Consider the following 15,884-nt stretch of genomic DNA (forward strand, 5'->3'; position numbering starts at 1 on the left):
CTCGCACAAGTTTTATATTTTAAGTTTGAGGCTGAAGCAATTTTACGCCTATAATATGCATTATTCCGTAGCAAAGTGGAGTACGCTGCAGACAATGTGAAAATGTCAAGATGTCATATTGCCCGAATGATTTGGGTAACTGGTGAATTTCTACTGGTGCAGAACAAAGTGATGAGGCTGCATATTGTTTAAGCCTACTGATCACATGACTCTGAATATTGACTTCCTGCAGCACAGCTAGATCTGCAGTGATATCTGCATCACTCTGACTTATCTTCATTTGTGCCTTTTTTGTGCTTAACGCTCTTCATTTAATAGGAGTGAATGCTACCATTATGTCATTTATATACATTTATCATGTACACATTTAAGAGATCTACCTATAATTAGACACTTCCATGTCCAATAAAGCAACGTCGAACTTAAATCCTTACATGCCATGTGCAAAATAAAAATTATACACTCATACATTCGTATTAATCCATATTTATTTTTGGATTGTTCTGTAGTAAGTCAACAATCTCTGGACATTTTATTGTGGTGACCAACAGCGTTTTTTTTTACATCTTACTGGTCAGGGCTTTTGTATGCAGGTTTACTAAAGCAAAAATAACAACAAAAAATTTTTAATCTGATAAGTGGGTCAAAAACGAATTATAATTTATATGGTTTTCTAAATTAAATAATTTTCTCAGAACCATTTAGCTTTTTTTTTTTTGCAGTTTTTCCGAATTTCTGGTGTCTCTTTGGGAGGTTTATTAGGAAAATATAAAGTACCAGGAGAAACAATTTAGCAAAAAAAAATTTTTTTAAGAAAGCTAGCAGACAGTATAGTCTAACCCAGTGGTTCCCAACCTTTTTTCTAGAGACCCCTATTTTAACATTTGATTTAAATATTAAACAAATCTATCCATTACACAAAAACCTGTAACAACATGCAAGAGTTCACAAGGACAGACTTTTCATTCCAGGCTCTGCTATTTAACTGATAAACAAACAACAGGATCAAATTAAAATCTATTAACATGAATATAATTTAATCAGAGAATTAATCTATTATTGTATTTTTCTTTTGTATTCTAAAAACAAAAAAATACACCAGTTAAAACACAACATTAACTTTTTGTACACAACAATTATTTATCGTGCTATTTAATTATTTATCGAGCTTTTATAAATGAAAGAAAAAAATTATTACAAAACCCCCAAAAAAACCCAAACAAATCAAGAGTGCACTTGGCGACCCCTCAAAAAAAATGTTCCACCCCTGTTGGGGGGTTGGGAATCAGTAGTCTAACCTAACAGTTAGTATAGACTTACGGAATGCGAATCGATGCTGATGAAGTGCAGAGAGAAGTGTCAGTGAGCCCAGCGCTCATGCAGAGAGCTAATATGAATGTCTATGATCGTTTGTTCATAGCAGTTGACTAATAAAACCCCATAACACTACTTTACACTACACTACTGATTTAAGTCTTGTCTGGTATTGGGAGAGGATAAGTGTAATGAAAAAATTGCAAAACCTTTTTTTTTTGCATCATAAGAAAAAATACTAGAGAATAAAAAGCTCTTGGGCATGTTATTGGGTAGGTCTCAGTCAATTTGTATGTCAGCAGAGCATGAAATGAATTGACAGTGCATTTTCCTGCCTAATCTGCTTTCAAACCTTAAAAATAAATTAATGTGTTTCATAGTCACATTTTCTCTCTTCTTTTTCTTTCTGTCCCCTGTTCCCTCTCCTTATTTATTCTCCCCACAGTTCTCCCCACAACCACTGTACGGATCTAACATATTTCTCACCATGAGCATCGCAGTGTCGCCGGTGGCCAGTGAAGCTGCCTCACCTATGATCACCTCCATCACTCCCACCTTGGAGTCCAGCTCTAAACATGGTTCATGTGAGCCTAATGAAAGTGGAGATAATGAGTTTCCGAGCCCAGGACTCCGCCTGAGGTCTCAGAAACCCCCTCCCCTACACACAGGAGCTGACTGGAAAGTGGTGCTTCACCTGCCAGAGATTGAGACTTGGCTGAGAGCTACAGCAGATAGAGTGAAAGATCTTACGCAGTCGGTGCAGCAGGACAGCCTCAACAGGCATGTGGATGCTCACCTGTTACAGCTAAAGGTAAGAGAGACTGTAGTAAAATAAAACAACTACACACTATGGGCCTGATGTACTCTACATGCAGATGAAAATTAAGATGTGCTAAAGTGCGTAATTAAACACTATTCCATTTGTCACATATACAAGTGCAGCTTCCATAGCATTTAGATGCCACAAATATCTTGTTTAGTTTGGTCAATTTTTCTGTTAACTGGTATATCTATTACAGTTTTCTCAGTTGCTTTGCAGCATTTCTCAGATCAAAAATACAATTTTCAAAAACACTTGTTCAACCTCCACATCATAAAAATCATTTTTCGGTGCTTTGATCAAATTGCGAATGCTTTGGTACATTAATTTAATTTGATTGTGTCTGCTGTATCATACACTATCTTTTGTTTATATCATTCTGATCAAAATGTATTATATTACTTTCACCTAAATAGTCTAAACCCCCAAAACATCTGGGCATCAGTTCCTTGCATAAGTCATTGAATGCAAAATGGTTAAACCAATTGCCATAATCCGTCAAGCTTAAATTTCTATTCAATTTTATTTGTAAATGTATCTTGAATTGATGAATTGTGCAGATGAATCTTGATTTTCAATTTATTTTTTACAATTTTACTAATAAAGGTGAGTGAATGGCATCAGATCAATCAACTATCAACTAGTTCTCTAAAATAGGTCAAAGGTGAATCTTGTGAACCTTCAATTGGTGAGCGCTTACAGACAGAGTGAAACAAAGAATTACAATTTCTGAAAATGGATGAACAACCAAGAAATAAACGAACACTAGTACAGTACAGTAAAAATGTGAATGCTGTCTGGTCTTTTGCATTCAATATAATTCAAATATGCAATAAATGAATACATTTGCGCTGTTAAAACTCATAGATGCCATACAGAAAAAATTCAGCCTTGTGCATTTTCATTCATTGTAATCCAAAGCGTAGTTTATCAGTAAATACTGAAACTGTGCATTGTCTTACTGACAACATGACTAAACATTTTGACGATCTTGTTTGTGAACAATGACAAAAATATTGTTATTCTGATGGTAATGATATGTTCATTGACACAATACTTACTTTTGACAGATGAACTAAGGATTTTGAGAAAATTACAGGCTTTTGCAAGAAATCCAATGTGTTGTGCTGTTTGTACAAATTGTTTTGAGAATTGCAAATATTCAGAATGATTCAAGAAATGCTCCAAAGCAACTGAGGAAAAACTGTAACATTGGCGGATAAAAACGAGTGATCAGGGACAGTACTATAGAAATAAAACTTATATTTTATATTATATAACTTATATTATATAAATATATATATATATATATATCATCCATCTCTAAACTATTCTGTCCTCTACATCTGCCTCTTTAAAACCAACTTCATGACCATTTAAGATCAATATAAAATAATAAACATCAAATACAATGACTGACTACACTGAAGTCGTTCCAAGCAGGTTTTTCTGAGGTATACTACAGTCAGTAATGCCTACCTGTAAAAGCAGCAGAGGATGCCCAGTTGTTTGTTCTTGCATCTTTGGAAATCCAAACTTAGAATTGCGGGGAAGCTAACAATAACACTAAACAATAAAAAAGCACAATGCTCTCATTGTCCACCTCAGTGTATTCTGTGTGATCATGTTCATTTGGTGGAGTGTTATTTTAATTTAATTTCTGCCCAAACTAACCTAGCTTTAGCTTCGGTTCTAAATATGTCTTTATTAGCTAATTGAATATTGCCATTGGAGGGTGGAGTACCCCATGATTATATTGTGGGGTTATTGATGGTTACAGCAGGAGATTTAGCCATCTGTATTTTCAATGTACAAATATAGAAACAAAAAAAACAGTTTTAATACTTATTATTATTTAATACATATTTGTTAGCTCCTTATGACAAACATACTGGAAATACATGGAGTATGTGATGAGCAATCATTGTAAAATGGCCAGCTAGGTTATCTAACTCTGGTAACAAACCTCTACATTGCTAACTACCATAAATCAGCTAAGAGGTTTCACATTAGTTCAATGTTATATCATGCATATTCACAGGTGTACAGTGTAATGAAACATAGCCAGCCTCAGATGTAAAAATATAACAAGTATAACAAAGCATTCAGTAAGCAACAGCATTAAATTATATATATATATATATATATATATATATATATATATATATATATATATATATATATATATATATATATAAACAAGCTAATTGTGCTTGTAATCTAGCTAGCTACCTTCTACTGAAGCTAAAGAAACCCATCTGGGTAACTAAATTAGCTAAGCTGTCATGATATTAGCTAATAAGCTGGGACGTAGGTTTAAATTCGTTGTATTTTTATTCCCCTGGTAATTGCTAGAGCATCCGTTCTACTCAATGCCCCTTTTTAATGAGCATGTACAGTATAATTGCAATATGGGGGTTTCCTATTAATAGAAAGGTTGCAGGCTTTGTATATTTTGCAGTTCTGCATCTTCAAGAGGAAGGAAAGTATTCTGGCTGTTTTGTTGAATAGTGCTGCTTTAGGCAAAGATTTTCTCAGCTTGTTCATTGTTTGTTCATGCAGGAATGATGGAACATCTGTTGCAGGCCACTTTTATAACAGCACTACCCTCTTGTCTTTGGGATTTTAGCCACTGACATGTGTTCCTCTTGTCCCTTTAATGTTGAAAGCAAACACACTGAAGCCCCACATGCCACAGCTTTTTATAGCCTATCTGTGACTACTAATAAATAATATGTGAAGGGTTTTCAACAGGGAAGGGACATGTATTCTTGGTCTGTGTCTGAAGAAATATACTTCACTGTTGTTTGCAGAACATTGTTTTAAATAAATATGTTGGCTAGCATGATCTTGATGGATTCAAATATGTGAATATAATGACAGTTGTTTTTTAGACTCATAAAAAATGGTACATCATGAACCTCAGGCAAACTAAGGGTTCAGATTGTTGCGCAAAACAGAGCTAGAAAATATCCAAAGGGCAAGGTAGTAATCAAAACCAGTAAACAAGACATGGGTCAGGTGATCGCCAAGACTGAATTTGGCAGAGACTGACTCAAGCCAGAGCAAAAAACAAAGTATGTATGGCTTACTAATATAACTAATATATTATATACTTATATAAAACAGACTCTGCAAAATGTGTATTTAAAGGTGTGCATTATTAGAATTTTAAAGATTGTAGAGTGGGATAGGATAGTTGTGAGGGCTCAATTTAAATGTAATGAAATTCTAGACTGGGGATAATGGGAAATGAAGTTTGTGGTTTCAGTAAAGAAAGGCACACATGCCTATGTAACATAGAACATTAGGTTTTGTTCACATTAAGCATTTTTTCTCCTTTTAAACAGAAGCCAATGAGAAGCAATATATAATTCTTCTTCTTCTTCTTCTTCTTCTTCTTCTTCTTCTTCTTCTTCTTCTTCTTCTTCTTCCTCCTCTTATTATTATTATTATTTCCTAACCAAAAGCAAGCAAAAATGACCAAGATGGAGTGCTGTCGTAAAATCTTCTATTTCAACATTAATCGTTTTATCTACATTCAGCACAATGACTTAAGTTCGAATTCGAGTGAATGTTTAGCTCAACCTCTCTCAAGACTCTGCATTGGGAATGATTGCTCTCTTTGTCTATTCTCTCAGCAGACAATGTTTTATTGAGGGTTACGTTGTGCAAACACTGCTGAATGGAACTGACTAAGGCTTCTCTGTTACCATGCCTCAGTTATTTCCATTTTTCTGTCAGATTTTATTTCAGTGGTTGGTGAATACAAAACAAGGAATATGAGTGAGGATAAAAATAAATAAAGCACATTATGTAGTCCATGTAATTAACAATTTCATCTGTACCTTATCAGTCCTCTAAATGTATTTTCCCCACTGTGTTTCAGGCAATCCTCAATCCCATTCTTAATATTCTTTGTCTTCTCAGTTTTCTGGTTTTATAAAAACAACACGAAGCTACATAAATATGGGTTAATAATGCTAACCATGATCACTGACTGATCATCTTTATGCTAGAAAGTACAGACATGATTAGTGACCAAGTGTATTTTTGCAGTGTTCTAATAAAACGAAATCTAATAATGAGTGGTTGTTTTTTTTGGGTTTTTTTGTGAGCGGATTCACTTGTCCTACAGAGTAAACAACAATCTCTGCAGTGTTTGTGGCCTTTCAGGAGAGCAATTTAACACTTGTTGTGTCATAGTCACCTTCAGATAAGTGAATACTTCCATCTAGTGGTGAAAATTATTGGTGCATTTGATATTTCACTTACATTAAAAAAAAAGAAAAAGAAAAAAAGCTAACGATAATATAATTATAGAATTCAGGAGAACAGACTAAAGCAAACTAAAGCGGACAGTTTGAAGTTGCCAGCTTCACTCCTAGCTGACTATGTGTTGCCTTATACTAAATTCTGTAAATTGTAAGATTTCAATTCTTACATTCAGTTGCTTATGTTAGAAAAATGTCTGTAGGTCTTACCCAATTTTGTGACTGGCATGTTTTGAGATATGGAAGGAAATCAGTTAACCCACAACGACATCAATGAAAAATGAAACTCACATAAATAGTAACTATACTCAGGATTGATGATCAGGAAGGTTGTTCAGGAAGCTTTAGATTAAAGTAGCAAAGCTACACGCTCATTTTAAATGAAACTGATGATTAAAGTATAATAGAGGGCCTTCAGCTATTAGAATAGATTACGTATACTGGCAGTAATGTTTTGGTAATCACTATCCCTTCTGTTAAATGCGTTGTGTAAGTTGCTTTCTCACTTGATCAGCACTAATCCTGGACCAAACTAATATATGTAAATGATCTCGGCTGCTCCCGTCGCCACATTGGATCATCCGTCTCCATACTACTCTGTCCTCTACATCTGCCTTTTTCAAACCAACTACCTGCATGTCTTCCTTCACCACATCCACAAACCTCCTCCTTGGCCTTTCTCTTTTCCTCCTTCCTAGCGGCTTCATCCTCAGCATTCTTCTACCGATATAGCCCGTGTCCCTCCTCCGCACATATCCAAACCATCTCAATCTCGCCTCCCTCACCTTGTCTCCAAAACGTCATACATGCACTATCCCTCATAAACTTGTTTTAAATTCTGTCCATCCTCATCACAGGCCAAAAAAAACCTCAACATCTTCAGCTCTGCTACCTCCAGCTCCACCTCCTGTCTTTTAGTCAATGCCACTGTCTCTAATCCATACAACATCTCAGGTCTCACCACAGTCCTATAAACGTTCCCGTTCACTCTTACAGATACCCTACTATCACAAATCACCCCTGCCACTCTTCTCCACCCACTCCACCCTGCCTGCACTCTTTTCTTTACTTCTCTAACACACACTCCATTACTTTGCACTTTTGCTTACATTCACCTTCTCTCCAGCACGTACCTCCACCTCTCCAGGTTCTTCTCAATCTGCTCCCTACTCTCACCACAAATCACAATATCATTCGCAAACATCATAGTCCATAGAGACTCCTGTCTGACTTCGTCCGTCAAACTGTCCATCACCATTGCAAACAGGAAAGGGCTCAGAGCTGATCCTTCATGCAGTCTCACCTCCACTTTGAACCAGTCTGTCGTTCCTAATGTCACACTGTCCTCATACGTATCCTGCACCACCCTCACTTCTCCACCACACCTGACTTTCTCATACAATACCACAACTCCTCTCTTGGCACCCTGTCGTACGCTTTCTCTAAATCCACAAACACACAATCCAGCTCCTTCTGACCTTCTCTATATTTCTCCAGTAACATTCTCAAAGAAAATAATGCATCTGTAGTGAAACCATGAAACCATACTGTTGCTCACAGATGGTCACCTCTTCTCTCAGCCTGGCATCCATTACTCTTTCCCATAACTTCATGGTGTGACTGATTAACTTTATTCCTCTGTAGTTACTGCAGGTCTGCACATCTCCCTTATGCTTAAAGATCAGTACCAGCACACTCCTTCTCCATTCCTCAGGCATTCTCTCACCTTCCAAATTCTTGTTGAACAATCTGGTTAAAAACTCTGTTGCCATCTCTCCTAAACATCTCCATGCTTCTACCGTTATGTCATCTGGTCCAACTGACTTTCCACTCTCCATCCTCTTAATCTCTTCTCTCACTTCCTCCTTACTAATCCTATCCACTTCCTGCTTCACCATCTCCACATCATCCACCCTTTTCTCTTTCTTATTTTCCTCATTCATCAGCTTCTCAAAATACTCCCTCCATCTTCTCAACACACTCTCCTCATTAATCAACACATTTCCATCTCCATCCTTTATTGCTCTAACTTGCAGCACATCCTTCCCAGCTCGGTCCCTCTGCCTGGCCAATCGGTATAAATCCTTTTCTCCTTCCTTAGTGTTCAACTTCTCATACAGCTCCTCATATGCCTTTTACTTGGCTTTAGCTACATCCCTCTTTACCTGCTGCTGCATCTCCTTGTACTCCTGCCTACTTTTCTCATCCACCACCATGTCTCCTTGTCTTCCTTTCTATTTCCAGATGTCACACCAAGTACTTTTCTAGCTGTCTCCCTTATCACTTCTGCAGTAGTTGCCCAATCATCCAGCACCTCTTCACCACCACTTACATTACCCCCTATCTGACCTCTTCCCTGAATCTCACACTACAGTCTTTCTCCTTCAGTTTCCACCATCATATTCTTTTTTCAGTTCTCACTTTCCTCCACAACTTCTTCACCTCCAAAGCATCTTACAGACCACAATCTGGTGCTGTCTAGCTACACTGCTACCTGGATTTCTTCCAAAAGCCGGATGTTTTTTTCAAAATCCTTAGTTTATCTCTCAAAAGTATTGTGTCAATGAACATTTCATTACCATCAGAATAACAAGTGCTTTTGTCATAGTTCACAAACAAGATAATCAAAATGTTATGCATGTTGTCAGTAAGACAATGCACAGTTTCAGTATTTACTGATATAAACTATAATTTGGATTACAATGATTGAAAATGCACATGGCTGATTTCCTTCTGTATAGCATCTATGAATTTCAACAGCACAAATTTATTCATTGATTGAATATTTGATTTATATTAAATGCAAAAGACCAGACAGCATTCACATTTTTACTGTACTGTACTAGTGTTCGTTTATTTCTTGGTTGTTCATCCATTTTCAGAAATTGTAATTCTGTGTTTTGCTCTGTCTGTAAGCGCTCACCGATTGAAGGTTCACAAGATTCATCTTTGACCTATTTAAGAAAACTAGTTGATTATTGGTTGATCTCACCTTCATTAGTGAAATTCAAAATTCATCTGCACAATTAATTAATTCAAGATACATTTACCAAAAAGCTTAAATAGGAAATTAAACTTCACAGATGATGACAGCTGGTTTAATCATTTTGCATTCAATTACTTATACAATAAACTGATGCTCAGATGTTTTGGGGTTAAGGCTATTAAGGTGAAACCAGTATAATATATTTTAATCAACATGACACAAACAACTGATAATGTAGGAAACAGCAGACAACTGTACACAATCTATTAAATGAATGTACAAAAGCGTTCACAATTTGATCAAAGCAGCAAGAAATGCTTTTATGATGTCCACAAGTGACTTATTGATGTGGAGGTTGAACAAGTAGTTTTGAGAATTTCATTTTTGAAAAGAAAAACAGAGATACATTTTTGAACAAAGCAACTGAGAGAAACTGTAAGTATATTTAGATCCATTTTTATTTTATACATTAAAGCTTTAAATAGTCTTGTTCTCATTTTAAAATGGGATATTGATTTATGTGGTTGCATTCTGATGAGCATGCGTTCTGATATTTGTTCACCACTAGATGGTGCCATATTTAAAAAAACAAAGCAAGCATCTCATTCTCTCAAAAAGCTTGTTAAAAAGGTGTTATAAATAAAGACTATGTGCAGAATGCATAGCTGTCACCGTATGCTGTGGTGCCATCATCCTCCAGTAGCTGTGTGTAGAATGTGGGGAGGGAGAGGTGGGTATGAAGACCTTGCGTCACAGCTGTGGTGTGTCTACATTCTCTTCTTAGCCCTACCCACTGAATAATGTGCACACACTGGGTGTGGGCAAACTTAAAGCAGCCATGACTCTAGTTATATTAGATACACATTTGAACTCATATGCATGCAATATGTCTTACAGAGTATAGACAGGATCAGGTCTCAGTTAGAGACGGCTTGCAGCTGCTTGTGGATATTTATTTCTAGTGATGTAATCCCAGCACTCTGGAGAATTCAGATAATCCTGGCATGTTATCACAGCCAACAAGAAAAGGCACTGACATGAGAAAATAAGGTGTTAAGAGAGAAAATGCAATGCAATATTGTTTAGAAGGGGTTTTCATTTTTTTTAAGGCAATCAAAATATACAAGCCATTTTAGTCTGTGTGGTTGGTGGTTGCAGTATTAATCATTAGGGTGTGACTTATATGTTTCATCTTTTATACAAGATACTGAATTTAAGCTCCTTCGGAGCTGCCCCGAAATGGCCACTGAGAACCTGTTTTAGTTTTAGTATGGTACATTCCATGGATATATTAGTGTCAATGTTTAATTTAGACCCAAATTAGACCATGCATTCAGGTCAATAGAATTTAAATTAAGGCCAATGTATATGTAACTGTATATTATTTTATGTGTCTGGGTTTCCTTTGGATTTTCTGGTTTCCTCCCATCTCCAGATGTAGGTAGGTGGACTTCCCTCTCTAAATGACTGACAGCATTTTGAAATTTGTTCCTGGGACAGTCTTTGGACCCACAGATTTCTGACGAAGAATGAATAAATATTTTTAGTTTACCACAGTCAGTGCCTGTGCCGGTAATCAAAAGTTTGGTTTTTGGTCATTTTATGTTTTTTGAGACACATTACTGTTCCTTTTGTTTATATGCAACAAATGAGATAAAAGGCAAAACACACAAGAATTGAACAGTGAAGGACTGGAAGAATGTTCTGTGTACAGGTAAGTCAAAATGTGACATTTTGACTGAAATTTGGATGAACAAAAGAACTTTCGTAAGACAGAGAACAGTAGAGAAGATGTTAGCAGACTGCCTCACACCCAGAGTCAAACATGGAGGTGAAATCTTAATGGGTTGGGGTTGTTTGGGGGAAAGGAAAACTTAACCAACATGGCTACCAATCCATATAATGCTACATAGAACGCCATGCAATTCTGTCTGTACTGCGGTTATTTGTAACCAACTTTAACATATAACTACTATATAATAAGACAATGACCCAAAGCATACTGTCAAGCACTGTAAGCATTATTCAGAGAGCAAACAGTCAGCTGGAATGTTATTGATAATGGAATGTCCTGCCCAGTCACCACACCTAAATTCTATTGAACTGCTCTGGGACAAACTGGATCACAGTCAAGCCAAGTTTTACAAGAAGCATGGCAAAGTATTTCAGCTGAATGTTTAGAGTGTGTAAAGCTGTTATTCATGCTAAGGGATGGATTTTCAATGAAAACAAACTTTTTAACAGTTTATTTTGTTTTATGTTATGTGTGTATTTCGGTTTGGTCAAAGTAAATCTTCACATCATTTAATGACCTAGTTCGAAGCATATAAAAAAAGGAACATGCATGTGCCTCTTAAAAATGTTTTGACATTTTTCAAGTTATATTAACTTGATGGCTCACTGGTAGAGATGCCTTCATTTATTTATCCCTGCAGAAATAGTGGTGTAGAGTGCAAAATGGCCCAAGTTAACGTTAAAATTAACATTTGAGAAGGTTGTCCATTAAATGCCCTGCATAGCCACTCATAGCTCTATGTCTGCCTCTCAGCAGCAACAAAATCAACAACAACAAAAAATGTCTGTGTCTAAGGGCGTGTGGAAAGTCATAGGCTCTTGGGAGTGTGAGTGTGACCTCCCCAGTAGCAAATGACTGGTCCATTTGCTCTTGGCTATTTTCAGTGAACCCAGCACAAGTGCTGTAAGGAGGGGAGTGCGGTCGAATCCTAAAATAGCCTTGCAGTGGTGAGAAACCCCCCTTCAGAGAGAGACAGGGGAAAAACATGTGAGCAACAGTGGCAGAGTAGATGTAGCTCATTCTTGCTTACTTTCACTGAATGCATTGCACTTTTATTTACTCCAATTCTTTCTATTTCATTTGATCGCATGCAGCCCACAGGAGGTAAGCATGTGCCATTATGGATGTGATTTTGCTTTCACTGGTGTAGCACAGGATAGTAATAATGGGGTTAACTTCTTTTCTATAGTAAAAGGGACATTTCGAATATAATTATCATGCATTAGAGCAGCGTAAAAGTATTCACTTCTAGGATATGCATGGATAAGGTTACAGGCAATTATGTCATACATTCTAATGCAATTCATTATGCCGTATATTACAATGTAAGATTAAAATCTAGTCTGTATTGTTGGATATAAATGAAATGATGAACAGATTCTTCTGATTTTTTTTATAGACTGTGTATGTAAGGAGGTTTTTTCCTTGCGGTTTTAAAAACAGTGCTTTTGCTGCTATTGTGCTTTAATGAAATGTATGAGTGCAAAAGGTTTTAAAAGGTTGTCTTTACACCCCTGATGAAGTCACTGTCCACATTCTTCTATTTGCTGCACATATTTGCATGATAACTCAGAGCTGTTTAGTGTGCTGTGTCAATATTGCATACACAGAAAAATATGACAGTACGCTTATAGTAAATGTATGCATGTATTCAGTAACATTTATTCTGTCCAAAAGAAGTCCTCATGAAATATTACAATAATATTACCACATCATAAGTTAATGGTCATTAATGCTAATATTAGAATCATGTTCATTATGTCTTTAGCAGGATTCTTGTTCTTAATTATTTGACTGGAGATTAAAAAAAAGTCCTTTAATCAGACTGAGATACTGATTTTGGTACAGTTGACCCCTACTGTAGTGTTTTTATTCTTGTGCTGCTGTGGTGGAGGTCTTGTGTGGAGTCCCAGTCATGTTGGCAAAAGTTCTGACCTACATTCAGACATGCCGCATTATATTCGGAGGCAGGAAGCACCATGGCCAAGTTGCTGGTGAAGGCTGGCAAAAACACAGAGTAACAACAGTGCGGCAGTTGCTTTGGCACGTCTGCAGCATTCTGATACTTCATAGCTGCTGAAGTCCTCATTTCTTTAGTTGAAGCAGTGCAGTAGATTCACACATGGAGTTTACTAGAATCTCCAAGATATAAGATGATGAGGCTATTAAGGAAGTTACTTGTTTTTTGTTTTTGTTTTTTGCAGGAAGTTCTTCGTGAGAACTTTAAATATATAGAATAAATCAACAATTTTGATATTACAGAAATGTATTTTGAAGCTGGATTTTAATACTTATTATAGAATGTTATAATAACCTGTGTATGTTATTGTCTCGTGATTCTACCATAATAGACTGTATATGCATGTGTGTGCATGTGTGTGCATGTGTCAGTGTGTTAGTGTGTGGTGACTGGCTGAGTACGTCATATGTTTCCAGCAGCTGGACCCCTGTTTTAGGTCAGGGTGAAGATTCCTGTCTCACAGTATTAAATACTGAAAGTAGCCTTTTAATATCAGCAATTTGTAATTTACTCCATGGTGACAGAGAAAGAAAAACATACTATTTGAGTTCTTACCAGTAGCTATACTGGAATGGACAACACACATTTATTTATATATTTAGATTAGGGTTTCTCAGCCTTTTGTGGACAGTGGTCCCATTAAAATGCCAAAAGTTCTCACACTCCCTGTTGAAGGCCACTCTGTTAAAGTCCAAAATTGAGAAATGAATGAGCTTTTTGCAAGGTGCCTTTGTACCTCATACACTGATAATGATTTTCTAGTATTAATGCTCAGTACTCAAAATGTGACTCTACCTATTCCTATTCACTGTTTTAAAAAAGTCTAACCCTTCTAACAGTTCTAAATCTAGTCCTTCAATTTTTAGTCTTTGAAAAGAATGGGTATAGCAGATTTTTGTAAGATTTTGTAAGATTCAGTAATTTGTAAGATTCAGTTTTTGTAAGATTCAGTAATGTTCTGTTATGTCATGCCCTATGTTTTGTTTTTATTTGCTCTCATAATAGATACTTAAATCTATTTTTTAGATTTTTTAGTTTTGATAATCACAGTATTAAATATGTATGGAAGTACTGTTAATAGGCCATACATTCTTGCATGATCATGATTAGTCTTATTATAGGATATTAATGGTCATGGGTTAAATAAGATTATGTATATGGTTTAAATCCAGTTTGGACCAGGCTAGTCATGCTATTGTTGGTCCTGTAGATGTACATTTGAAGTTAAAAAGATCTAAATAACTAGGATAAAGCCAAAATATAATAATTCTGATTGTCCCTGTTTAGTTTTGTTTGCTGTGGTCCCCAGAGTGTAATCAGGATCATCTGTATTTGTGGCATGTGGCATAGTAGCATTTTACAGTGCGATGTGGCACACAGTTGTTTATGTTGTGATATTGTGTGTAAATTATTCACATCTCATGTGAAACTGACTCAGCTGCAGAATGAGGAAGTGTGACAAGTTTTCCACTATTTCTTTCATTGGTTGTATAGTGTTTCGTGAAATAGTCTACGGTGCTTCTTAGTTTTAACGGTAGGTAAATTTGATATAAGTGAAAAATCAGTTTAAAGGTGAACATGTGACTTTTAGAGATTTTTGTTGTTTTAGTTGAACTATCTGTTTTTGCTGTCTTCAGACATCTTAATTCTTACACAACCCTTTTTTTTTCTTTTTTTTTCTGTTTTTTAGTGAAATGATAATTCATAGTTGATACTTGATGTTTTACAGAGATAAAGTATGTATTTTGTCCTTTTATTTGAAAATCTTAAAAAAAAAATGTTTTCTAAGAGTATTATCTTTACTTTAAAAGCATTTAAGGTCTCTTGTGTAAATCAAGACGTAAAATCATCTTTCTATGTGTGTGTCTTCCTGTGACACAGGACATCTGTGAGGACATATCAGATCATGTGGAGCAGATCCATGCGTTGCTGGAGACTGAGTTCTCCCTGAAGCTGCTGTCCTATTCGGTGAATATCATCGTCGACATCCGGACCGTGCAGCTCCTTTGGCATCAGCTGCGTGTGTCTGTGCTGGTTCTGAAGGAGAGGCTTCTCCAGGGACTACAGGACTCCAACGGCAACTACACCCGGCAAACAGACATACTGCAGGCTTTCAGCCAGGACCACGACCAGGTCACACCCATACACACGATGTATTATATGTACACACATATGCACAAGGTAGAATAGCAAGGCAAACACTATTACACAGCGATAGATGTTTTGGAAGACAAAATAGGGAAAATGCATCCTACCTAATACAACATACAGACAACTTATTAATTCTTTAGTCATGAATATCTCAGATTTTTCTCATTAATAAAATGAAGAACATTCTGTAATTGCTACATTTTGAAATAAGTGAATACATGCACTAGTTTTATACTTGTTTTGGAATGAAATAGAAAAATAAAATAGTACACTACATAATTTTAGCATTTATTTTGTCTGGCTAAAATATAAATCTAAACACATATGAGACTCAGAATTGAACCTTAAACTCTTAACTGCTGCACCACCCACCATGCCAAAACTTGAAGCCACAGGAGCTTTTTATCATAGCCTTAAGGGATAGGTTGTGAATCCTGTCCCAGGTGGTGAATTCTATTATCAGGAATTCCCATATGATTTTTAGAAGCTTCTACATAGTTTGCATAAACATACAAAATTAAGGA

General features: G+C 36.2%; 1 protein-coding gene across 2 annotated transcripts in view; it reads left to right on the forward strand.

The window, feature by feature from the left end:
* The window catches only part of akap6 (A kinase (PRKA) anchor protein 6), a 107,071-nt gene that overhangs the window by 8,534 nt on the left and 82,653 nt on the right, over nucleotides 1-15,884 (forward strand). For both annotated transcript variants that reach the window (XM_046855064.1, XM_046855065.1), the window contains exons 2-3: nucleotides 1,760-2,125; nucleotides 15,091-15,342. In XM_046855064.1, coding sequence (XP_046711020.1) covers nucleotides 1,802-2,125; nucleotides 15,091-15,342 — 576 coding nt within the window. In that variant the 5' untranslated portion in view covers nucleotides 1,760-1,801. The remainder of the gene's footprint in view (nucleotides 1-1,759; nucleotides 2,126-15,090; nucleotides 15,343-15,884) is intronic.

The sequence above is a fragment of the Silurus meridionalis genome, chromosome 8, assembly GCF_014805685.1.
Source record: "Silurus meridionalis isolate SWU-2019-XX chromosome 8, ASM1480568v1, whole genome shotgun sequence".
NCBI lineage: Eukaryota > Metazoa > Chordata > Actinopteri > Siluriformes > Siluridae > Silurus > Silurus meridionalis.